The sequence below is a fragment of the Eubalaena glacialis genome, chromosome 1, assembly GCF_028564815.1.
Source record: "Eubalaena glacialis isolate mEubGla1 chromosome 1, mEubGla1.1.hap2.+ XY, whole genome shotgun sequence".
Taxonomy (NCBI): domain Eukaryota; kingdom Metazoa; phylum Chordata; class Mammalia; order Artiodactyla; family Balaenidae; genus Eubalaena; species Eubalaena glacialis.
In genome coordinates this window covers 85,822,876-85,849,857 of record NC_083716.1, presented here as the reverse complement: position 1 = coordinate 85,849,857, position 26,982 = coordinate 85,822,876, and the positions used below count along the sequence as shown (strand labels likewise).

General features: G+C 45.0%; 1 protein-coding gene across 2 annotated transcripts in view; it reads right to left on the bottom strand.

The window, feature by feature from the left end:
* Window positions 1–4,563: 4,563 nt before the first annotated feature.
* NID1 (nidogen 1) overlaps window positions 4,564–26,982 on the bottom strand; it is a 93,379-nt gene continuing 70,960 nt past the window's right edge. For both annotated transcript variants that reach the window (XM_061182142.1, XM_061182151.1), the window contains exons 13-20: window positions 24,068–24,286; window positions 21,332–21,504; window positions 16,097–16,223; window positions 12,297–12,468; window positions 10,283–10,440; window positions 7,616–7,739; window positions 6,832–6,944; window positions 4,564–5,827 (exon numbers count right to left, since the gene is read on the bottom strand). In XM_061182142.1, coding sequence (XP_061038125.1) covers window positions 5,706–5,827; window positions 6,832–6,944; window positions 7,616–7,739; window positions 10,283–10,440; window positions 12,297–12,468; window positions 16,097–16,223; window positions 21,332–21,504; window positions 24,068–24,286 — 1,208 coding nt within the window. In that variant the 3' untranslated portion in view covers window positions 4,564–5,705. The remainder of the gene's footprint in view (window positions 5,828–6,831; window positions 6,945–7,615; window positions 7,740–10,282; window positions 10,441–12,296; window positions 12,469–16,096; window positions 16,224–21,331; window positions 21,505–24,067; window positions 24,287–26,982) is intronic.

Genomic DNA, 26,982 nt, shown 5'->3' with positions numbered 1-26,982 from the left:
CCTTAATATAACTGAGTTTGACCCCAGAGTGGCTGAGCAATTACTGTATTGAACTAGAATTCCCCAGAGTGACGAAATTAAGTTTTCTGCCTGTTGCAGGCTCTGCGCCTGAAAATCAAAATGAGCTACAAAATAAATAGGACTTTTTGGTACGTTTTTCTGTACATCTGTATAATTCATACCTGCTAGTTACACTGTAACTAACATGTATCCTAATTGGACACAAGTACATGTGAGGTGTGGTTATAAAAAAGCTTTTTAAATTTTTTTTTTTTTAACTAAACTACAAACATTTAAAAACATACTCAAAAGGAGATCATAGATTTATAAACTTACGTGTCAGTTAGGGTTTGTGCTCGAAGAATGTCACCTGCCATATCAGTAAACAAAGGATGTTGCTGCCATCAGCCACTGCAGTCACCCTGGACCATGCACCCTGAGGGGATTCAGGATGGAGAAAACCAGAACACTGGCCCTAAATACTAAGGTGCATATCAAATGAACAATTTCAAGAAGCCCAGATTCTTGCATCTTCCCATATATAGAAAAGCGCTCAATTCATTAACTTGGGATGTCTGGTTTTCTTTAATTAACAGTAATCTTTTGATGTTCTGGCTCCCTGGGGTTTTTTTGTTTGTTTTTGGTTTTTGTTTTTGCAAAAACTCCTGTTTATCCGGCTCCTCCCTTGCCTCTTTGGAGCCGAGCCTCAGAGTGATCTGAGAGGCTGTGAAGTCCTCAGTAAGTCGGCTGAATAGGACATAAATCTCAGCTTTTAGGCTGTGCAATTTTTTTTCAGTCGCAGTCTCAACAAAAGCCAGATGTACCCATGTTAGGATAATATGAGGGAGGTTTAAAGTTACGGCTGGGGTGTGAGGAACCTCAGAGGGAACAGAGCAGTCCTAGGGGAAAGTGCCAGGGGGCTGTTACCTCCCTGAGGTCCAGAGACCAGGGAAGGGAGTGGTTCCTGGGACCCTAGCAGACAGCGTGGGAAGGGGGACACCTGGAGAGGGGCAGTGACCTTCGGTGGTCAAGGGGTAGAGATAGCCTTCAGCAACTCGGCAGGGAGAGGGGAATAAACACTTAGATTCACTCTCCTCTCTCCCTCCCTCCCTGCTAGGAAACCAGGGGGCAAGGGAGACAGATATTCTTAGATGGATTGGCCTCTCGGGGTCCAGCTAACCAATAATCTTAATTCCATCTGCAAAGCACCTAGATTAGAATCTTGGAATATTTAGAATTCAGCCAACTACAACAATGATCAGCATTTTGCCAATCTTAGGTAACTCGCCTTTCTTTAAATTACAGTGTATTTTTAGAAAGCAGGTTTATAGAGATTATAATTCATATGCCATACAATTCACCCATGTAAAGTGTACATTCAATTTTTTTTGGTATATTACATTAATAATTTCAAAAATTGTGCTAGAATATATATTACATAAAATTTGCCATTTTTAAGTGTACATGTGGCATTAAGTACATTCACAATATTGTGTAACCATCACCACTATTTATATCCAAAACTTTTTCATTACCCTAAGTAAAAACTCTGAAACCATAAAGCAATAACCCCCATTCCTCTTGCCCCTAGCACCTGGTAAACTCTAATCTACTTTGAGTCTCTATGAATTTGTCTATCCTAGGTACCTCACATAAGTAGAATATTTGTTCCTTTGTGACTGGCTTATTTCATTTAGTAGAGTGACTCCAAGGTTCATCCATGTTGTAGCATGTGTCAGAACTCCATTACTTTTTATGGCTGGATATTATTCCCTTGTATGTGTACACAGGATTTTGTTTATCCTTTCATCTATTGATGGAATCTTGGGTTATTTTCATGTTTTGGCTATTGTGAATAATGCTGCTATGAACATTGGTGTACAAGTATCTGTTCGAGCTCCTGCTTTCAATTTCTTTGGGTGTATACCTAGGAGTGGAATTGCTGGATCATATGGTAATTGTTTTCAACTGTTTGAGGAACCACAAAATGGACTTCCATGGTGGCTGCACCATTTTACATTCCCACTGGAAATGCACAAGGGTTCCAATTCTCCACATCCCCCTCAACACTGTTATTTTCTGTTTTTGTTTTTGATAGCCATCTGCCACCCTAATGGGTGTGAAGTGATATCTAATTGTGGTTTTGATTGGCTTTCCCCTAAAGATTAATGATGTTGACCATCTTTTCATGTGCTTATTGGCCATTTGTATATCTTCTTTGAAAAAATGTGTATTCAAATCCTTTGTCCATTTTTGATTGGGTTGTTTTTGCTGTTGTTATTGTTGAGTTATAGTTCTTTACATATTCTGGATATTAACCCTTATCAGATATAGAATTCATAAATACTTTCTACCCTTTCATGGGTTGGTTGTCATTTCACTTCTTTTTTAAAAAAATATTTATTTGTTTATTTATTTATTTGGCTGTGTCAGTTCTTAGTTGCGGCACGCGGGATCTTCGTTGCCGCGTGCAGTATCTTTTTAGTTGCAGCATGCGAACTCTTAGTTGTGGCATGTGGGATCTAGTTCCCTGACCAGTGATGGAACCTGGGCCCCCTGCATTGGGAGCGCAGAGTCCTAGCCACTGGACCACCAGGGAAGTCCCTCATTTCACTCCTTTGATGCACAAAAGTTTTGAATTTTGATGAAGACCAATTCGTCTTTTTCTTTTGTTGCTTGTGCATTTGGTGTCATATACAAGAAATCATTGCCAAATCCAACATCAGGAAGAGGTTTCCCTCTGTGCTGGCCTCCCAACAATTAAAAGCAGCAATCAGAACCCACACATCTGATTTTTGGAGAGCAGTGTTGTTCTTATCGCTCACCCTGGCCCTAACAAGCTGCACTAGGAACGTGGGCTGCTGTCCCCACAGCTGAGAGTCTTGGGGCTGAGGGGTGGGTGATGGTTGCCACTATTAAGAGGAAATTGACCAAAATTTATCAGCCTTTCATCAAGCTCTCTCCTGGGTGCTGCAAGCATTCTACTAGACACAGAGTTCCAAAGTACTTTATTCAGACATCTCCTGCCAGTTCAACTGCTGTTTTGACAGATGGATAGATTCCTAAACCTTCCTACTCCACCATCTTCCCTGACATCACCTTTACGATTTTATGACCAGAATAAAACACTGGAAGTTTTAGCCCTAACGAAAGTTGTCCCTGTCAATAAATCCACATTGGCAGGCTGTAACTGATTCCACTATGGTGCCATTTTACAAGCAGGCCCTGAAGTACCAGGTCCCTTCTCTACAACTTCAGCTCTGAGCACCTTGTTCCTGCTATTTCTGAGCCCCCTTCACTCTGTCCAAGTCAACGGTCCATTCTCATCCCCCCAGGGGTCAGCACGGGTGGCACTTCCCATTGGTGGCAGCTTAGAACAGAACGGGGGTCTCACTCAGTGGCCAAGGTCAGGAAGGTATCTTTGTTCCGGAGGGGAAAAAAGCACAGCTTATCTTCAGAACTGAATCAGGAAACCCTATTGCCTGTAGCTACAATTTTTCTAAAAAATGAAAACAATGTTTAAAAGGGTGATTTGAAGTCCACAACAGAATTAATTTTTAAGTCAAATATCAGCCCCTAAGTTCAGGGACTCACTTGGGAAACAAACCACCCCTTATAACACTGGGGACTAAATAGGTTTTGCAGATTATTAAATGGCTATCTTTCCATTGTGAATCCGCCTCCCGAGATTAAATATCTTCATTCATACAAGATAGAGGGAGATTTTTTAACAAAAAAAAAAAATTTATTTTCTGCACTAATATTTATACAGCTGTAAACTCAAAGAATCATCCAATACTTGTACAAATCTGGGGAACAGTTAATAAGCACCTTCAATGGTTTCCACAGTTAAAGAATTTATCATTTACAAAATTTTAGAATGAGTCTAGTAAAATGAATAAGATAGTTATAAACATTATACAAAGTCATGACAAAACATTTGATATAGAGGGCTCAATATGGAATGATAAATGTAAAATTAAACTAATTTATGGGGTTGGGCTATATAAAAGACCCATGTGTTCCCCAAACCGTGTGATTCTTGGGGATATATGTGCCTCTCAAAACAAACTCCAATTATTCAAGGAAAGGCTCTCTTGATTCAGGTCTCATGTACTGCAGAAAAGGGGGTGGGAGGGGCTGAGTGTCCTGAGGTTTGCAGATAAGAAGAGGGGTCTCTTCCTTAAGGAGAAAAACAGGCATATTCTTCCATGTCAAGTGTATAAGTGTTCTCTGGCAAGGAACATACCATTTTTTTCTTTGGCGTTATTTAAGAGTTTTTCTCATTGCTATTGTTAAATCCCCTCCTCCACCCTTTCTCTTGGGCTTTCCGTTCCTGCTCTTGGTCAATCTCTTTGAGATACTTCTGAGTCTTCTCTACTCCCTTACCCCGATCTTTACTGACTCAAATTCTTTATTCTCAGCTTTCAATCCAAAATTTCTATCATTTTAGGACTCTGGGAAGCAGTTGACAAAAAGAACAAGCAAACAAACAAAAAAACCCACTAGCTATATATAGTCAGGAGTTTTTTCTAAACAAACTGTAGAAACATACACATGAAATGTGGCAATGGTCCTTTTAATTACACCAATGAGCAATAAACGGTCTGGATCACTAGTATAAATATTCAGTTTGGCCCTCCTGGATTGTGATTTTGCATGAGAATACAGCCAGCAAGGGCCATGGATAGAGGGAGAAACAAAGGAGAAGAAAGCTTAGGGTTGATTGTAGATTGGATCTCATGGGTGGAGGCCAGAGGTGAGGGACTATAGGGGGTGTCATCACTGGTACCAGCCCCATCCTGTGTCTCACATGGGTCTCCATTAGGAGGCTGGACACAGGTGCCAGCAGTGGGGCTGTGCCGCCCCAGAGACCAGATGCTAGGATCCAAGTGCTCTGGTAATCTTTGGTATAATTTAAGGCACATCAATAGAATCCCCATCCTCAAACATCTGACTCTACACATTGAAATTCCTACTACTGGACACTCCTTTGATTTGAGCCTTTGACTACCAAAGACTACTGCTGAAATGCCAATAACTTTTCTGGGAGAGGCTGCTCAGTATCATCCACCAAATACCCACGTATCCTTCGGACAGGATGGGTTTTGACCAAAAAGCGGGGCTTGCTCTCTATAATGTGGGCCTTGGGCAGGATGCAGGTGGTACAGAACTCAGGGGTTAAAAGCCAGGAGTACAAAGAGGGAAATCAGAGCACCAAGACGAAAGTGTGGGAGGGCTAACTCCCTCCTTTGCTCACAGCCTTGCCTAGACAATCCTGGCTGGTGTGTTCAGCAGCTGACGGGATGATGGGTATCTCAGAGTGAGGCTGAGCTCGTAAGGCCACAGGGAAGGGGCGGCTCAGGCCTGGGGAGGTTCTGCTCACCACTGGGGTGTTAAGGTTGGGGAAAATTTCCAGCACCAGGATGGGGCATATAATCCTCACTCAGGGCTGTATAAGCTTGTCTGAGGGTTGGGGTCAGAGAGGTTTTCTGTCTTTGCGTAGGAGTAGAGGCTTTCCCATTCCAGAATTGCAGGGCATATGTTTTGGGGAACAGTGAGGGCAATGCTGTTGGGGCTCAGGCTGGGTTGGCCCTGGACCTGGTGGCCACTTAGCCACCAGGTCAGACAGTTTTCAGTCTGGACCCTTTCAAGTAGGGTGTTGCTGTGAAATATTTTAGAGAGGGAACGAGGCACTCTTGTCTTCATTTCCGCTCGATACAGTCAACGCCCAGGGTATTGTCAGGGCAACGGCAGGTCCTGCTTCCTGGGGTGGCCAAGCAGAGGTGGGTGCAGCCACCATTGTTCACTGAGCAGTAGTTGTGACCTGGAAAAGGCAGAAGTCAGCTCAACAGCTAGGAGAGTGGCCTCCATACTAGACCCCTTTTTGGTCTCTGGGAGGCCAAGCTTATGGGGGCTCCTGGGGAACAGGGAAGGCTGCACAGGGCACTCAGCTCAGCTTATCTATTGACTGTTTCCTCATCATTAAGGATTTGCCAGATGTGCAAAAACCTTGATTCCTGATCTGGGGGCTATGCAGATTTACCACTGAAGCTATTAAACAGATCTCAGGGAGGGTTTTCCAGCTCTGATCAGAACATGGAGTTGGAATTTTAAAGCACAATGTACTCTTTATCTAGCTTGGCTACTTGACTGCGGGACAGGAGGGAAGCCAGGAAGGAGGCTGGGTTAGGGGAGAGAATTTGGAGAGGCAGCCTAGCACAGACTCAAGCCAGGCTGCATAGCTCATCCCCAGTTCTGCCATCGTGAGCACCATAAGTGACCGTGTGACTCTGGGCAAGTGGCTTCAGTTTCCTTATTTATAAGGTGAGCATAATAATAGTACCTACCCTCGTAGGGTTGCTACAAGGATTAAGTGAATTAGTAGATACAAAGCACTTAGTATGCTAAGTGACTTAATATATGTGATGTACCTAGCTCACAGTAAGTATCACATCCATGTTTGCCTGGCAATTATTATTATCATGAATTATTGTTGTTGCTATCAGGCCAAATGGATGGATTTTAAAGCAGCAGAGATCCTAACACTGATGTTCCTCCTTGGAACCTGAAGACCGCATACTTTTAGACCCAGCCCAAGAGTCGATACTTTTCCTCACCCTTATCCTCTATCCACTTCATTCCTTAACATTTTCTATTGATTCATCTTGGCTCACCTACTCAATAATGAAGACCCTTGACGGAAGGGACTGTGTCTCACCTGCCATGTGATAAGGGCTACGAGAGGCCACATAGGTAGCAGCCAGAGTGTGGGCTCTGAGCCCCAGAGTGCCCCCAGCCCCCTGACCAGTTAGAGCACAGGTGAATTACCTTCGGGACACTGAGACAGGGCGGTGGTGATGCCATACAGCCGGGTCTGTTTGTGGGGATGGAAGGAATCCGTCTCTTTGGAAATAGCAAGATCCACAGCGACCACGGAATTCCTACAGAGCACCAAAGGATGGGAGGTTAAAATACATCTAATGTCTTGAACTTTTCTCTAGGGGGCAGCCTCTTTTGTTGTTTGGGGGATAATTTGGAGGCCATAAACAGATTCACTGGCCTTGCTTCCTAGCCATCCCTCCCTCTTCCTGGGAAGAGACAAGCGTGCAGTTCTCTGGCTTCTTAAAAAAAAAGAAATGGACAAAGGTCAGCTAGCTCTTCCCTCCAGCTCTAAATTCCAAGCTGGGAAATCGGCTTTCTATACAGATGCCCTTGCCACATCTGCTTGCTTGGTTTAACCCCACCTTCCTGCAGGAAGAGCTGGTCAAGAAGGGGCTTTGGGAATACTGCAGTTTAAGAATTAAAATAAAATAGGGGCATGGAGCCCACCAGCCAAGTGACCGAGGTCAGCTCCTAGGGAGAGAACAGACATGCTCAGGAAGTCCAAGTCTGCACTTGAAGCTGCATCCAGATGATACATGGCATCCCCTGCTCCCCTAGAGGCCCTGCCTCCCATTCCTCGCCCTCCTCTCTGACAACCAGAGGGCGAGGCAGAGGGGGCACCTCTGGAGGCGGGAAGGTCAAGCCAAGAGGCCACTTGGGAAGGGCGTGGCCTCCAGAGAGGGCGGCAGGGCAGGCCCCCCCGCCCCCCGCGCTCCAGCTGCTGACGTACGTCTTCCAGTCTGTGTAATACAGATTCTTCCCGAAGCTTGTAACGGCGAAAGGATACTGGAGCCCTTCAAGAACCTTACGTCTGCTGGGCTGATCGGGCTTCAGGCATTCGGCCTGATGGGTGCCTGTGTGGGGCAAACACAAGTCGTCCATTGTTCATACAAGAAATGGCCCCTTTGTGTCCAAAAACGAGAGTAATGAGGGCAAGGGTGAGAGTGAGCGTTACAGGCTCATATCCTAGAGAACACAAGACTTGCTCTTCTAAACAGCAAAGTTGTCTGTTCATCCTCCCTGGCCCCTCATTGGTCAACACCCCCTCCATCCAGTACCCATACCCGGTTCGGATGGGGAGACAGAAGCTGGAGCAGAAGAAGAGCACCCCGTCTCACCAGTTCCCGGGGACCTAGGAACGATGCCATCTTCCAGCTCCTGCTCAAGTCCCTTCTCCCTGAAGCCTCTCCAAACCTCCCCTCCCTGCATTCAGAGCCCTTAGAATTGCCAAGCTGCACAGCCTCGCGTCAATACCCGCATCATGACCAACTTAAGGCCTGGGCTTTCACTTAACTGTGCACGCTTTACTCCCTGCATCCCCCGTGGCTTTACTCCCTGCATCCCCCGTGGCACCTGACAGTGTCTAGAACAAAGCAGGAACACAAGGGAGACTTGATGGATGACTGACATTCCTCCCCAACCGAGCATCCTGCCCACATCCCTCGCCCGAGGGACACCCCAAATCTGCCCGGGCAGGAGCACACATCAGGGCTGCATTACTTTATCTTCCTTGGCCTCAAGTCCTGCCTAAGCCCTTGGGGACAAGCGGGAGCTACAAGAATGTTAAGTTGTGACTTGCTTAATAGGTATCAGGATGAGGACAGGCTCTGGGGGTCAGCAAACTTTTTCTTAAAGGGCCAGTTAGTAACTAGTTTAGGTTTTGTGAGCCAAGAGGCAAAATCCAGGACATTATATAAGCATTTATATAACGTTTTATTTATTTATTTATTTATTTTACAGTATCAATCTATTTTATTAATGTAAACAAATATTTTACTGAAAATGCCAAGGTTTAGTTTGTCCCCAGTATGAAAGGTGGAGTATTTATATCAAATTATTTGGTCTTTGGGAGAAGACTTGACTGTACTGAAAATGAATATGACTAGGCTGAATGTGTGATTTGTACTGACATTTCTGAGATGTTCAGATTCTTGCATGTGAAATATAAAATGAGCCTCAGCAGGAGTGTGAGACTAATACATTTGAGCCAACTAGTTTGTTTGCAAAAAAGTCTATGGATTAAAAAAAATTTTAGATAGCTCTAATGCCAACTGAATTAAGTTGTCATTGTCTTAAATCTGAAACTCTGAAGTATCCTATAATAAGAAATTTTGCATTACCACTTGAGCTTGCCCAAATAGTCTTATGAAAATGCAAATTAAAATACACAGTGTTTTGGAGGCCTCGGTGAAATCGTATTATGGTGTAGCACTCAGTTAGAAATGACTACATAGATTATACACTCAGTAAAAATGGGTAGAGTCCAGAGCACACGATGGCATTGGTAACTGCAGGCAGGCCCATCAAACTTTGCGTCCATCTTTTAAAGCATTGTACACAAGTACTATTGGATGTGGAGGAATGAGACACCTTCTTTATATCTTTGAAAGTTCTTTTCCCTTTATTTGGCCCTTCTCTTCCTATGTGAGGTGGGAACTCGCCATGCAGGCTTCCCTGTTTTCCAAGAGGCAAAGAGAATGCATGATCCTGGGCTGCTTCTTTAAGGCTCTTCACTGGGGCGTCTTAAAATGCTTGAGGGAAATGAGTAGGAGAGAGGGAGGGATCCATAGCGCATGGTTGATGGAAGATGCTGATAATTTTGTTGGTGGCAAATAGGAAGCTGAAGCTCCAGCTACATTTTTCTCTCTCCAAACTCCAGAACTCCCCACTCCAGAGGCCCTCCTTTCCACGTGCTGTATATAACCTTTTAAAATGTAACATTTAAAAATGCGAAAACCGGGGCTTCCCTGGTGGTGCCGTGGTTAAGAATCTGGCTGCCAATGCAGGGGGCACGGGTTCGAGCCCTGCAGGGTCCGGGAAGATCCCACATGCCACGGAGCAACTAGGCCTGTGTACCAAAACTACTGATCCTGCGCTCTAGAGCCCATGAGCCATAACTACTGAAGCCACAACTACCAAAGCCCACGCGCCTAGAGCCCATGCTCTGCAACAAGAGAAGCCACCGCAATGAGAAGCCCACGCACCGCAGCAAAGAGTAGCCCCTGCTCGCCGCAACTAGAGAAAACCTGTGCGCAGCAATGGAGACCCAACACAGCCAAAAATAAAAACAAATAAATAAATTAATTTTTTTAAAAATGTGAAAACCGTTTATAGCTCCTGGGTTATACCAAGGAGGTTGGATTTGGCCCAAGGCTGTAGTTTGCTGATCCCTGACCTGGAAGATTAAGACCTCTCCCTAGACTGTGTCAAGCCTAGAGAAACAATAAATTTCAGAGCAAAGATATGCAGCTATTGTTTGTGCAGGAAAAAAGCAGTTATCTTATGCTCTCTTCCCCATAACAGATAATCTTGATAGTACAGGGGGTAACAATAATTGTTTGGTAAAAAACAAAGCACTGTTCCAACCCCAGGAGCCAGGCCTGGGGCTTTCCATCACCTGCATCCACCCAGCAGAGTTGAGATGAGTAGGCATCAAAGGTCAGCCCGTTGGGCAAACCCAGGTCATCCTGCACAAGGATCCTCCGGTTTGTGCCATCCATGTAGGAAGTTTCGATTTTGGGGCTATCTCTGTTCCAGTCTGTCCAATAAAGATTCCTGGAGGAGGAAAAGGAGGAGAAAGAGGAAGAAAAATATGAAGATGCATGAGAAAAATTTCACTTAGAAAACACTTAAGACTCACAGACTTGGAGAATGAACTTATGGTTACCAGAGGGGAAGGGTTGGGGGGAGGGATAGTTAGGGAATTTGGGATTGACATGTACACACTACTGGTGGCGCAGTGGTTAAGAATCTGCCTGCCAATGCAGGGGACATGGGTTCGAGCCCTGGTCCTGGAGGATCCCACACGCCGCAGAGCAACTAAGCCCGTGCGCCACAACTACTGAGCCTGCACTCTAGAGCCCAGGAGCCACAACTACTGAGCCTGTGCTCTAGTGCCCGTGAGCCACAACTATTGAGCCTGTGCTCTAGAGCCCATGCGCCACAACTCCTGAGCCTGCATGCCACAACTACTGAAGCCCGGGTGCCTAGAGCCCATGCTCTGCAACAAGAGAAGCCACTGCAATGAGAAGCCCGCGCACCACAACAAAGAATAGCCCCCGCTTGACACAACTAGAGAAAGCCTGTGTGCAGCAATGAAAATGCAACACGGCCAAAAAATTAATTAATTAATTAATTAATTTAAAAACAATGGATAACCAACAAGACCTACTATATGGCACAGGGAACTCTGTTCAATATTATCTAACAACCTAAATGGGAAAAGAATTTGAAAAAGAATAGATACATGTATATGTATAACTGAATCACTTTGCTGTACACCTGAAACTGACACAACACTATAAATCAACTCGACTCTAACATAAAATAAAAAGTTAAAAAAATAACAACAACAACAAAAAAAACACTTTAAAAGAGGGGAATTCCTTGGCGGTCCAGGGGTTATGACTCCGCGCCTTCACTGCTGAGGGCCTGGGTTCCAACCCTGGTCGGGGAACTAAGATCCTGCAAGCTGCAAGGTGTGGCCAAAAAAAATTAAAATTTAAAAAATAAGTTCATTAAGAAAAAAAAACACTTAAAAAGAACCCATGGTGAAGACATTAGCAGACACTGAGACACAGAATGGCTAAAAAGGATCTGCAGGCGTCAAGACATACTTTCCTTTGCAAAGACCCTTGGATTTGGCTCTTCACTTGAATCTTTCTGTTACTCACAATTTCACTCCCTTTAAACATAAGTTACATATTATATCTCAGTAAAACTGTTTAAAAAAAAACCAGAACACCATAACTGACATAAACACATGGGAATAATTCCCATATGCTGTCACCAAACAGGAAGGCACAGCAGACCCAGGAGATGAGGCCCAGAAGCAAGGCTGGCAGAGGCAGTGGTCAAGGCACCTGCTGTCAGGGAGGTGGCTGAGTGGCCACAGAACAAGAGATGTGGTCTCAAAGGGAAGGAGTCAAAGCGTCAAGGAGACACGGGCCTGGGGTGTAAGATGTAGAGCTTGCAGTAAGGGAAAGGGAGAAAAAGCACTGATATGCTGACAAAACCCATAGGGAGGGACTCCAAGGTGTTCATGCTGGGTTGGCCCCCAGGAAGGAGCCCCAGGGGGACATTTATGCTACCTTGATACTCTTCTGGGGTCGATACAAGTCAGGTGTTGATTCACATTCAACCCAAGTGGAAATACCCAATTTCTGAGCTGTCAACTTACAAAGGCTCTTGGTAAAAGATTGGAAAGTGGAACATGGTATCAAGTCCATGATCACACGTAAACATACTGCCATTTCACCATGGATATCTGTAAGCCACCAACTGTAGACTCACTCATCCTAAACTCATTCACTTCAGGAGAGCAATGCTGGAGTTACAGCCTAACATTTGAGAAAATCCAAAAGGGCAGATACAAATAGAAGAGACGCACACACAGATTTACGCAAAGATACCCTCTCACGGAATCCGTTACGATGCCTCTGGGATTCACCAAATCAGTCTCAAACAGCACCCGGCGCTGGGTCCCATCCAGCTTTGCAACTTCTATCCGATCCAGGTGAGAATCCGTCCAGAAGATGTTGCGGCCAAGATGGTCAAGAGCAATGCCTTCTGGGCTTCCAAGATCTAGAAGCAAACACCAAACACTCCTGATTTTTTTTAAAGCAAGTAAGATGAGGTTTTTGTGATTACTCAGTGCTATTTCACCTGGCATCCAATCCTTGCACTTTGAAAAAACAAATGAGAGTGTTAAATGCTTGTTGTTTAAGATAAGTAACACTTAGTGACAAATTGAAAAATGCTACTCATTCCCTCGATGGACATCCACATTGGGAGCCAGGCCCATAAAGATGCTGAAGCTGTGGCCCTGCCTTCAAGAAGCCCACAGCCAATCACAGTTCAGACTGAGTTCCAGGTTCTGTGGGAACATGAAGGAGGGACACTGGACTCAACCTGGGGAGACCAGGGAAGGATTCCTGGGGGAGATAACACCTCCTAAAGCTGGCTCCTGCAGAAACAACAGGACTTTGTCAGGCAAAGATCCTGGATAAAGGTTTTCCAGGTAGTAGGACCAGCACATAAGTCTAAAGGAAGAAAGACATGGCCTGAAGTAAACCGTATGTGATTTTGCATGGCTGGAGACCCCGAGGGTGGAGGGTGGCCAGAGATGAAGTTAGGATGCCCGTGTTAATGAGCTTAGCGCTTATCCCTTATGCAAAGGGGAGGCACAGGAAGATCTGAAGATGGGAACAGGACAGATTTACCTTATTCATCAATGGGGGGAAAAGGTCATTTCAGAGAACTAATATATGCAAGAAATCACAGCTGTTATTACTTTTATACAAGTATTAGGATTACAAAGAAGGGGTGTCAGGAATTGTGAATAGCACCCAGAAGTCCTTACTAGGCTATAAGCAACTGATTTCCAAGCCAGGGGTTGCCACAGCATCAGCTGACTGCAATGGGAACCTTCAGCACCCACCTAACCTAATCAGGAGGTCAAGATTGCAATGGTTTCCTGACTAGAAATACAATCAAGCTAAAAGCTAAAACCCCACCAGCGTTTTACTGGTGTCATCTGGGATTCTTTCCCCTCTGCTGATTATAGAATCGAAGGTCATTAGTACAGCTGGAAGTGGAAACAGGAAGGGGGAGAGCCGAGGATGGAGCCACCCTGCCCCAGGGGCCTGGTACGAGGAAACCATCCCAGCACTGTTTTTTTTTTCTTCTTTCTTTCTTTCTTTCTTTATTTGGTTGCATCGGGTCTTATTTGTGGCAGGCGGGCTCCTTAGTTGCGGCTCGCTGGCTCCTTAGTTGTGGCAGGTGCAGCACTGTGTTCTTTCATCAATAGAGAAGCAATCCCAACCTTCAGCCCCCTCCATATCGGCTTTCACTAGACCCCTAATACGATCATGATTGTGAATGCCGGCAATATCTAAGCCCCCTCAAAGGACCCCCACCAGAGGAAGTTTATTAAGAATTAAAAACAGCAGTTTCTAATTTTAAACAAGTTCTTTATTGTTCTAACCAAAAGTAAAGATTTATAAAGTATTAAAATATTTTCCATGTCCCTAGAGGCAAAGGGATGGTGAGACTGGACTCCAAAGGCCCCTTTCAACTTTCAGACAATATCAGAAGAAATCATTCTGGGGTATATTTGGAATGAGTACATCCTGTCTGAGAGGCATGAGCTATTCAGACACACACAGAACAGCGGGACCAGCGAAGGCTGTTCAATGAGCGTCTCTTTACAAGTTCCAGGAAGGAACTCCATGTCATGTTGTCTCTTTATAAACAGCCCTGCTCTTGACGTCAAACCCAAGAGCAACCATACCTCCTTCCCCAACCAGGAAAATACTTCTTTATGGGATAAGGAGCCAAAGGACATGCCTGGAAAACCTCATCCTTTGCTGTGAGTCAGGGCAAGATGGGAAGATGTCAGGGCAATATATTCCACACTGATTATGTTGAAAGGAAACAGATGACGATACAAATATCAAAGATATTTGGCTAGGACTTTAACTCAAGGAAAGACAGAGAAACCCAGGATTCAGACGTTATGAAATTAGGAAGAAAAGAAAAAGAAAAGATACACACTGCCATTTTCACTCACTAGGAATGTACCAACACATACCATGATGAAGATGTAAGTGGAAGTTTCTTTCTCTCTTTTTGAAATTAAAAAAAAAATGTATCCCTAGGGATCTTTCTTCTACAAAGATCACATTCTGATTTAATTCTATGTTTTCACAGTGGGCTTTTGTCTGGAATGTTTCTTACTGTGCTTATAGCTTTCTTGGATGATTATCAGTTCCAAAAGCAACAGGAAATAGCAAAAGATGACCTACTCCCCTCTTCCACTGGGTTTTGAAGTCAAATCACAGACAATAGCAACAACATTTTTAACAGTGATAAGATACAAAAAGGCATTTTCAAACTTCTGTTCATTAAAGCAAGCCATGAAAACTAGCAGACATTATTTAAATAGCATACTGGATTCCAGAAAAGGATTTGAGGTCTATGTCCAAAGTCAGACATATTTAACTCAACCTCAGTTTAATTCCTGCTACATCATCTCTCGTGAAGGAGTCAAGGAAGGAAAAACATGCCCCAGGGGCTACTCCGCAGGCACAGGGACCCTTCCAGAGTACCAATTTCTAGGGAAATGTTAAATTGGAAATCAGAAAATCTACACTTGGCCCCAAGTAAAAAGAAATACCAAAGAGGCTCATATATTTTAAGGATGTATCTTTGATTTGAGTGTTTTGCAGAGGAAACAAGATGATTTTACACAGCAAATATCATTGGCATGACAATGCCTTTTGATTGAAAATATCTGCAAGTCAGCTGATGAGTCACAGACTTAGTAATGTGTAATATTAGACCTTTTCAGTACAGGAGAATTTTTACAGGCCCTTGGCTTTTTGTCATAATGGACCTGAATCTTGATAAAACATATCCACCTAAAATAGCCTTGACTTGTTGAAGGTAGGCATTAACATAATAGAGTCCTTGGCTTAAATCAGCATCCATGAGTTAAGGAATTGAGGTTAAATGTTGAGGGGTAAGCTGTGCCAAAGTGCCATGTGCTTTATCATCAGTGATGCAACAAAAACAGAAATGTCTGTAAGAGTTCAGCCTGATTTTCTGTACTCTTCTGGCAATCTGAGCAAGGTCCAGTGGGGGTGAGGTAGAAGAGAGGAGACCCACCCCACCATGAGGTTACAGGTTGAAGTGACAACCCTTCAACTGGAAAACTGTCTTGGGAATAGACTCACTTCTCAGGGACAATATTTGCCAATATGCTTGTGATCCTCCCATCTTTACGATTCATCTGCGTATTGCCTGATGGACCACCCACCCTGGGGCAGACAGTCTGAGAATCGGTTCTAGGCTCAGCAGCCAGAGGGTGAAATGTATATCCAAACTGGATGGTTGAGTTTGGCCTTTATTATTCTTTAAAACTGGCTACAGAAGCTTGCAGAGACAGGCATGGACACTTACCCTGTTTTAATTTTATTCTCCTCAGGCTAGCAACAAATCCCAGCTAAGATGTTCATGATTTAGTGATGAGTCCTCAGAGGACTCTTCAGAGAAGGCTGGAAAAGGCGATGTTTGAGGTTGAGAACCCAGCCCCTCTCAGATTACCATATCCTGTAAGCAACCATACACTGCACCTCTCCCCTCTCTCCCAAGAGCCACGTGGGCTGCTAGAAGCAAAACCGAAAAGGAAGAATGACATTTGCTTGCCCACCTTGTCGGATGATGGTGCTTGGCTCTCCACCATGCAGACTGGCTCTCCCAATGGAAGGCTGACTGATGTCGGTCCAGTAAACAATCTTGTCCACACAGTCGAAGGCCAGTCCAATGATGACTTTATCCTGGAAGTGCAGACCAGTGGTGAGAGTGGTCCACCTACTAGTGAATGATGATGGTGGGACTCTCTCCCATGCTTAGAGGCACTTAGATACCTTTTGAAATGAATTGTCTTCAAGTCTTGGTCTTTTTTTTTTTTTTGGCTGTGCCACGCAGCATACAAGGTCTTAGTTCCCCGACCAGGGATCGAACCCATGCCCCCTGCAGTGGAAGTGTGGAGTCCTAACCACTGGACCGCCAGGGAAGTCCCTCTTTTGTCCATTTTAAAAATTAAATTATTGAGTTGAAGGATTTCTTTATATATTTCAGATAAAAATCTGTTGTCGGGGCTTCCCTGGTGGCGCAGTGGTTGAGAGTCTGCCTGCCAATGCAGGGGACGGGTTCGAGCCCTGGTCTGGGACGATCCCACATGCCGCAGAGCGACTAGGCCCGTGAGCCACAATTACTGAACCTGTGCGTCTGGAGCCTGTGCTCCGCAACAGGAAAGGCCGCAATAGTGAGAGGCCCGCGCACCGTGATGAAGAGTGGCCCCCGCTTGCCACAACTGGAGAGAGCTCTCGCACAGAAACGAAGACCCAACACAGCCATAAATAAATAAATAAATAAATAAATAAATAAATAAATAAATATATTTTTAAAAAAAATCTGTTGTCATACACATATATATATGTATGTATGTATATGTATATTTTTTCTCAGTAAATAGCACTTTTTCATTTTCTTAATGATGTTTTTGGAGAGCAAAAGTTTTAAATTTGTATTAAGTACAATTTTATTTTTCTTTATGGCTAATGCTTTTTGTATATCGTCTAAGAAATCTTTGCCCAACTGAAAATCATAAAAATTAAATAAAACATAAATATTGGAAAGGAAGAGGTAAAATCACTCTATTTTAAGACTATGATTTTTTTTTTTTTTTTTTGGCTGTGTTAGGTCTTCGTTTCTGTGCGAGGGCTTTCTCTAGTTGGCGGCGAGCGGGGGCCACTCTTCATCGCGGTGCGCGGGCCTCTCACTATCGTGGCCTCTCTTGTTGCGGAGCACAGGCTCCAGACGCGCAGGCTCAGTAGTTGTGGCTCACGGGCCCAGTTGCTCCGCGGCATGTGGGATCTTCCCAGACCAAGGCTCGAACCCGTGTCCCCTGCATTGGCAGGCAGATTCTCAACCACTGCGCCACCAGGGAAGCCCCAAGACTATGATTATTTATGTAGAAATTCCTGGGGAATCTATAATAATATTTTAACTAAAAATTGAATCTAGCAAGGTTGCAGGATCCAAGGTCAATGTAAAATTGTATTTCTACATACCAGCAAAAAGTAGAATTTTAAAATAATAATGTTTATAATAGCAGCAAAATATTTAAGAATAAGTATTTTAAAATGTGCAAGATTCTATATTGAATACTATAAAACACTGTAGAGTGAAATTAAAGAAGACCCAAATAAATGAAGAGATGCTAGTTTAATGGATCATAAGATTTAATATTGCTAAGATATCCTAAATAAAGTTTAGGATATCCCTAAATAGAGTTAAAGATCCAGTGCTATCCATATCAAAATCCCAGCAGGCTTTTCTTTTCTTTTCTTTCCTTTCCTTTTCTTTTCTTTTTGGTAGAAACTAACAAGCTTATTCTAAAGTGTGTATGGAAATGCAAAGTGAGGCCCTGGGGACCATAGAAGTGTAAGACCAGGATGCTCTTTTACTGGGAGAATCAGGGTTATCAGCAGACACTTGCCCTCCAAAAGTCACGTCATAAAGGAACAGAGATCCTTACCATACACCATATACGAAAATTAGCTCAAAATGAAGCAAAAGTCTAAATGTAAGAGCTAAAAATACAAAACTCTTAGAAGAAAACATAGTTGAAAGCCTCATAACATTGGATTTGGCAATGATTTCTTGGATATGACATCAAAAGCAAAAATAAATTGGATCTTATCAAAATTAAAAACTTTTGTTCAGTAAAAGACACAATCAACAAAGTGAAAAGGCAACCAACCCATAGAAGGTGATAAAATATTTGCAAATCATGTAACTGATAAGGGGCTGATAGAATACATAAAGAACTCCTACAACTCAGTAACAATAAGAACAAAACAACCCAATTACAAAATGGGCAAAGGATATGAATAGACATTTTTCCAAAGATATATAAATTGTCCATAAGTATATGACAAGATGCTAACATCACTAATCATTAGAGAAATACAAATCAAAACCACGAGATACCACTTCACACATATTAGGATGGCTACAATTAAAAAACAGAAAATAATAAGTGTTGACAAGGTAGTAGGGAAATTGGAACCTTTGTGCTCTGGCGGTGGGAATGCAAAATGGTGCAGTGCTAAGGAAAACCGTAGAGTGGTTCCTCAAAAAATTAAAAATAGAATTACCATGTAATTCCAGGTCTTGCAAAAGAAGTGAAAGCAAGGACTTGAACAGATGTTTGTAAATCCATGTACATAGCAACACTATTCACAATAGCCAAAAGGTGGAAGCAGCCCAAGTTCTCCACTGATGGATGAATGGATAAACAAAATGTGATACATCCATATAATGGAATATAATTCAGCCTTAAAAAGGAAGGAAGTTCTGACACATGCTACAACATGGATGAAATCTGAAGACATTATACTAAATAAAGTAAACCAGTTACGAAAGGGCAAATACTATATGATTCCACTTATAGGAGGTCCCTAGAACAGGCAAATTCATAGAGATAGAAAGTAGAAGGGGATGCAAAGGGCTGGCAGGGGAGGAGGGAGTTATTATTGAATGGATCCAGAGTTTCAGTTTGGGATGATGAAAAAGGTTCCGGAGATAGATGGTGATGATTGTTGTACTTAATGCCACAGTGGCATTAGCTACAGTTAAAATAGCTAAATGGTAAAGATAGATAGATAGACAGACACATACATACATACATACATAGAAGGACAGACAGATAGATGATACATAGATAGGAAGGACACAGTGAATATTTATAATGTTGTTTCAGCACTCTCCCTCCACTGATCCCATCTCAATTTCCTGCTTTTCATAGCCTCATTTGGCATTTAAGCCTCTCCCCTTGGTCTTGGGGGAAAACGACTTTCACACGGAATTTAACGCACTCCCACTACCCGGGAGTGTGTGCTAGTGGATACGGAGGAAGAATGATGATTACCCCTTGAGGGATGTGTGCTTCAGTGAGGCAACAGGAAATCACAAAGATCACTTACACATTTGTTCAGCAAATACTTTTCAAGTGCCAAGCACTGTTTGGGATCTGCGAATACCACTGTGAAACACCTCCATGAAATAGATGGACAATTTCTGCTCTTGCTGTGCTTATATTCTTGGTGGGAAGAGATACACCAGACATAGAACATGTACCCTGATATACAATGTTTCGAGTAGTGCTGGGTGCCTGATGAAAGACAAAGCAGGGTAGGTGGAGGCTGCAGTCTGGATAGGACAGCCAGGACAGGTTTCTCTAAGAGCTGATGTGCCAGCAGAAATTCAAGTGACATGCAGCAGTGAACCGTGCAAGTGTCTGGAATGAGAGAACTCCAGGCAGGGGGGACAGCAAGTGCAAAGGCCCTGAGGTGGGAGTGTGCGTGGTGAGTTGAGGACCAGCTAGAAGGCCAGAAGGCTGCAGCCGGTGAGTGAGGGGGCAGTGGTAGGGAATGGGGTGGGAGAGGTAGCCGGAGGCCATGGAAAGAACTGGATATTTTTCTGGGTTAAGGGAACCCATCAGAGGGTTTTGTGTTGGGGAAGAACATGAATCCAATGAAGGCTGCTTTGCAAGAGGCTTCTGAAAAGCATTTTTACCATGGATGGACCTAGAGATTATCATCTCTAGTAAGTTAGTAAGTCAGAAAGAGAAAGACAAATACCATATGACATCATTTATATGTGGAATCTAAAATATGACACAAATGAGCTTAACTATGAAACAGACTCAGACAGAGAACAGACTTGTGGTTGCCAAGGGGGAGGTGGTGGGGGTGAAGGAATGAGAGTTTGGGATGAGCAGATGCAAACAATTACATGGATAAACAAAAGGGATAAACAACAATGGATAAACAAGGTCCTACTGTAGAGCACAGGGAACTATATTCAATATCCTATGATAAAACATAATGGAAAAGAACATGAAAAAGAATGTATATATATATATGTATAACTGAATCACTTTGCTGTAGAGCAGAAATTAACACAACATTGTAAATCAACTATACTTCAATAACATAAATTTTTTAAAAAAGAAGCATTTTTATTTTGCAGACTTTTTTTGATGATGTTTCCTCCCTGGTCAAAAAGAAGAGGGTGTATGGCGGTGTGTAGCGATCCATGCAGGAAGAGAAAATAGGGCAGGTGGGAAAGACAGGGGAGTAGGGAAAGGAAGATGAGAAGAAAGTAACATTTCTACCCGGAATCTTCAAGCAGGCTCTGCAACCAGCACTGAGGGGTAAAGAGGATTCCTGCTGGACTTTCATCTCTAAGAGCCGGTAGCCCACTCGCTGCTACTTCTTCACTCCTTAGAGGACCCTGACGGCCCCCACTGCCCTGGCAACCCTGAGTCCAGAGCCAGAAGCTTCCACCAGGTCTCAGGTTTGGTTTCCTGGCAGGAGGTCAGGATCCCAGACAGAAAAGCTCCTCAAAAGTGTCTGACCTCTAACTAACGGACAAAAATTCCCCGACTCACAAAATGCATCTTTGAAGCTTTGAAAAGCTCTGGTTACTTACTGCCTCTGGGCAGACAGGAGCATCTTGAGCTGAGCGGCTGCCGAAAGATGAGTCACGTTGCTAATTTAGCAGGGATGGCAACATCAAACCTGGCAGATGCTCGCAGACAAGAGAGCAAACTCACATGACGCGCCCACCTGAGGGGTCAGATACCAAAGGGGTCTCTCTGGAAGCCCTCCTGTTTGTGCTCCCACCCTCGAGCCTCACGGGGGTGCTTAGGAATACAGTGGCCCCATTTAGAGGTGGACACCCAGGGTCACACAGAATGAAGAGGTCCTGGGTCCAGGGGTCCAGCCCTGGTCCCTGGGCTGACTGCACCCCGCTCGTTGCTCCAGGCCATTGAAGCAGAAATTGTCACCAAGTGCCATCGGCCAGCACTCACCGGGGCGTGAAGCAGCGCCTTGGCTTCCGTCTTGGTCATGGTGCTTCCCTCCAGGGGGAGGTGCTCTATCTTCCCGGTCTGGGCGAAGAGTAGGTGGGTCCCAGGTGGCAGGGGGATCACGGCGGTAGGAACTGAGGGTCCGTGGTGAACCGGGGGAGCCACTGTACTCAGACCTGGGTAGTGGGAGACGGCAATGAGTAAGGCCCGCGTGCAATAGGAGTGCACAAACGTACGCGTGTGGGCGCGTGCACGGACTCACACACATGCACCCACACCCGGTCACGTCACCTTCATGGCACCACAAACTGCACCGTCACACGTGCACATTTAATATCCGAAAGCACAAGGAGCAGAAAGACCTCAGTCAATCAAAGGGCATTTGTGATGAAGATGATGCAGGGCCAGAGTTTAACATCAAAGGTCGATTGGAAAAAAACAATGGCTCAGTCTCCCCCTTAATGGAACTAACCTGGCTATCGGTGCCCTGCTCTGCACACGGGCTGCAGCAGTGAATGAAAACAATGCAACAGCAGCAACCCTGAAACCCTGGCCACAGGGAGCTCGCACCCCAGCAGGAAGCTGCTGAGTATCTTCATGCTCGAGGAGACCGTCTGAGTGGACTAGCCCCACTCACCCCATCCCACGGGGGTGGGAGGGTCTCAGACGCCACAAACGGGAACACAGGCCTTCCGGGCCTTCCAGAACGAAATGATGGGCAGGGCTAATCCTCCCTCAGACTCGGCCTTGCCTCCTACCTGCTGACCTGGTGGCCCAGCACAGCTCCTGGCTCACCTGACAAGAGAATGTCCCAGGAGGGGACAGGCAGCCTGTGTTGTGGGTAAGGAACATGCAGTGGCTGTCGGGAAACCTGGGTCCCCAGACCTGGCCCTGTCACTCGCTGTGTGGACACGTCATGGACCTTCCTGGGCTCGTTTCCTGCTCTCTGAAGTGAGAGAATGGGACCAGGTCATCACCGAGCTCATTTTCAGTTCTTTTCTCTTGTCCATCTTGCCTGTTATACCCAATCAATGATATAAACCAATCTCGTGGACCTTTTTAATATCTCTGGAATCTATCCCTCCAAACTCACTGCCAGCACCTCAGGTCAGACCCTCGCCGTTTCTCACCTGGATTAATTAGAAATACTGCAATTAATTAATTGCACCTGCCTCCCCACCACCAGGGCCTCACTCCTCCCTCTCAGCTCTTCTAAAACTGAAACCTGGTCACATCAGCGCCTGCTCGAAACCCTTCCTGGGCTCCCCTCTGCCCTCAGGACCAATCCAGACCCCTCAGCGGGGCATCTGATGTCCTTACCTCCATTCTGCTCCCCTCCCACAGGACACAAACCCCTGGGGGTCTTTTTCCTGCCTCTCCGCCCATTCCTGCTGCCTGGACCATGGGCCTCCTCAACCCCTACTCCCCAGCGCAGCTGACTCTGGCCCTGCTCAAAACCTTGGTTCTCACGGTACTGCTCTGCAAAGCCTTCCTGGGCTAGCCCGCAACCCCCAAGCCACTGTGCTTCCTGGCCCACCTACTCTCTCTTAAGGTTTCTTTCCCTACCCTGCACCTGTTTACCTGTCCTCTGAGGTTCTGGGGCTGGCACTGGGGCTTCCCTCTGTGGGCTGCCAGCACTGACCACACCAGTCTGACACTCAGTTAATGCTGGCTGGCTGGCGTAATGAAGTTTGTGAGTGATCACTTCTCACTTCTTTTTATTTGGCCGCCCTTCGCAGCATGTGGGATCTTAGTTCCCTGACCAGGGATTGAACCCACGCCCCCCTGCATTGGAAGCGCGGAGTCTTAACCACTGGACCGCCAGGGAAGTCCCTGTGAGTGATCACTGCTTACTCAGCAGCCTCTTAGCAGCTTTGGGAAACTATCTGGTAGGGGATCAGTTTATGATTATTAGCTAAATGGAGAATGGAGAGGCAAGGACTGATTGTATTAGATTTTGGTAATTTGTGACAATTACCATTTTCTACGCCTGTGACAGAATTTTAGAGCTGAGAAGCATCCTAGAGATTATTTTGCTCAAATCCGATGTTGAGGCCGAGGATGCTGAGACTCAGGCAAGTATCTGTCCAGTGTCACACAGCCTGGCCCACAGCTCGGCACCTTCCCACCGTCACGGACTGTCGCAGAACTGTCTTGCAGAAACTTTTGCGGCTCTTTGCTCCTGCCGTTCTAAATGGGCCGAGTACTTAAAGGTCCAGGCGCAACTGTGAAAGAGGCAAGTGTACCAGGAGGAGAACAGTTCCACGCCTGAGTAAGCCCCTCCATGCCTGGGGAGGGGCTCCGGTTGGTCTCTCCCATCCCTGCGCTGTGTGCCAGCGCAGAGCCGCTGGAATGCTGGGCCACCCACGGCAAGGTTTACCTCGGGGACCCCTGAGCACACACCCTCTCTGCTACCAATTGCAGCCTCAATGCAGCGGGTCCTGCCCATCATTTGCACAGAACAGGTTTGCACAAAAAAAGAAGAGGAAAGGGTAAGAGGGAGGAGAGGGAAAGTGGGGAGAGAGATGGTGGGGGTGGGCAAGTGATGGGGAGATGGAAAAGGGGGCTGCAGAGGGGAGAAAGGGAGGGAGGGACGGGCTCCGAGCCAGTGGAGCAGGTCAGGATTTAGGGCAGGCAGAAAGTGCCAACTGCACCTTTGGCAAGGGTCCCTGGCAAGGGTCCCCAGCGATGCTTGCAGGTGCTGAGACTTCCTGTCTCCAGCACTGTCCTCTGACTTACACGGTGGCCTCATCCCGGGCGTGGTCCTGGTGCCCTCCACCTCGCGGCCGTCGCGGTCCACACACCAGCAGTAGCCCGTGCTGCCGTGGCACTGGGTGGGCGCGTAGCGTCCGTGCTCATCACACTCGGGAACAAACAGTCCCGGAGGCCGGGGGTGCTGGGGGTCCACCGCCCCGAGGATGTGTTCTCGTTCATGCTGGCATCGGGTTTTCTCCACTTCTATTAGAGAGGCGAGCAAAAGGAGGGTCATCAGCTCAAGTCCCCACATCCAACTCAGAACCTCAGGAGCTGCCGGTTCACTACTGAGTTTTGTTTCATTAATTTAAAAATTTTTTAAATTTATTTTTATTGAAGTATAGTTGATTTACAATATTATATTAGTTTCAGGTGTACAACATAGCAATTCAAAATTTTTATACATTATACTCCATTTAAAGTTATTATAAAATATTGGCTATACTCCCTATGCTGTACAATATATCCTTATAGCTTATTTAAAAAATTTTTTAATTTAATTTTTATTTTATATTGGCGAATAGTTGATTTACAATGTTGTCAGTTTCAGGTATACAGCTAAGTGATTCAATTATACATATACATATATCCGTTCTTTTTCAGATTCTTTTCCTATACAGGTTATTACAGAATATTGAGTAGAGTTCCCTGTGCTATACAGGTCCTTGTTGATTGTCTATTTTATATATAGTAATGTGTATATGTTAATCCCAAATGTTTTATTAATTAAAAAAAATTTAAACATCATTATTATTTAGTGAATTTAACGGTCAAGAAGAGTATACCTACATTTTCTTTTCCTTCCTAGGCCATGTTTTTTTTCAGTTTTGAAAAACTGAGGCAAACTGACATAACATAAAATCAACCTTTTTTTTTTTTCTTTCTGGCAGCGCCATGTGGCTTCTGGAATCTTAGTTCCCAGACCAGGGATCGACCCCAGGCCCTCGGCAGAGAAAGCACCGGGTCCTAACCACTGGACCGCCAGGGAATTCCCCAAATCAACCATTTTTACAGTGAACAATCCAGTGACATTAGTACCGTCACAATGCTGAGTGACCACCTCCTCCCTCTAGTACCAACGCATGTCCTCACCTCAAAAGGAAACCCCAGACCTATTAAATGGTTGTCTCCACTTCCTCCTTCTTCCCAGCCCCTGGCAACCATCAGTCTGCATCTGTCTCTATGGATTTACCTATTCTGGTCATTTCACATAAATGGAATCGTACAATACGCGACCTTTTGTGTCCGGCTGCGTTCACCCAGCAGAATGTTTTCAAGGTTCATCCGTGTTGTAGCCATGTAATAGTACTTCATTATTTTATTTTTTTAAGATTTTTTATTTATTTATTTTTGGCTGCACCACGCGGCATGTGGGATCTTAGTTCCCCGACCAGAGATCGAAGCCGCGGCCCCTGCAGTGGAAGCTCAGAGTCTTAACCACTGGGACCGCCAGGGAAGTCCCAGTACTTTGTTCTTTTTTGTCGCTGAATAATATAGTATTGCATGGCTACACCACATTTTGTTTATCCATTCATCACTCGATGGACAGCACTGACATTTGTTTTAAGAAATTTTAAGTGTTTCTTAAATTTGTCCTCTTTATCATCACCAGCTTCTTGATTACCCACACTGAGTCCGGGTCAAAGATTTGGGGGACCAAAGACCACAGGGCACATTTACCAACATTTGTATGTTTCCTTTTAATTACATGCTAGTGTTTGGCATGAAACATGGCCTTTTGACTGTGTAAGTCAGATCCCAAGGCTGGGAAATACTGCTCTATCTTTGGGAAATTGCTGATGAGAAGCTATGAACTGGAATAAACTCCCATGTTTATAGAGTTGTAAGTGGCAGAGTTGCAGCTGCTTCCACGCTGGCTAGACTCCAGCCACCACAGCATCCAGCCAGGCCAGCGCTGCCATCACCTCTGCGGCGTCCACCACCCAAAGCGATGCCCAGACACTGCCGAGAGCCACACTTCAGCCAAACTGAACCATGTCTGCTGCCCCTCTCCTGCAGGCCTTTCCATGTGCCGTTCATTGTGTGACTCCCCGCCCCCCGCTCCTCCTGCCCGGTGAATCCTTCAAGAATCAGTTCAGGCATGTGCTTCTCGGGCCCTCCAAGAGCTCCCAGGATGCTCTGGGCTCGCCCGCCCTGTGACTCTCATCACACTGATGCTGAGACTCTAAGGCTGTTCCTGGTCTGTTTCCCTGAGCACATTCTAGGCTCTGAGAAGGTAATGAGGGACTGCATCCCCTTAACCTTGACTTAGGAAGCCCCTCCTGGGCTGGAGTGGGGATGGACATGGGAATAAACCCCAGGACCTGCCCTCAAGGAGCTCCCTGTCTGGAGGGAAGGGAACAAGCAAACACACAGTAACCATCCAATGAGTCAGTGTCTTGACAGAGGAGCCCAGGACACAGCACATACACACAAGAGGTCCTCTCTGTAGGGCTTAGAGAGCAAAGGCATGCTGGAGTGCGTTTTTTTGATCTTTACTGGAAGATTGTGGTTATATAATCGAGGGCAGGGCTCCACTGACTTTTCCTGCTAAGGAGCAGAGAATAATTATTTTTGGTTATGTGGGCCATATGGTCTCTGTCACAACTCAACTCTGTGGATGTGGCATGAAAGCATCCAAGCTTAATACATATTGTAAATGAATGAGTGTGCCAATAAACCTTTATTTACAAACAGTGGGCCACATTTGACCTGTGGGTCTGTAGCTGTCAACCCTTGCTCTAGGGCATTGCTAGTTATGTTAGGGAGAAATCTTATATAAATACTCTAATTAATATATTAATGTATATTAATATATTGCTGTGTTCATAATATATATATTGTAATAATAGAGTATATAATAATATATTACATATTTCACAGAATTTTGTGTCTGAAAA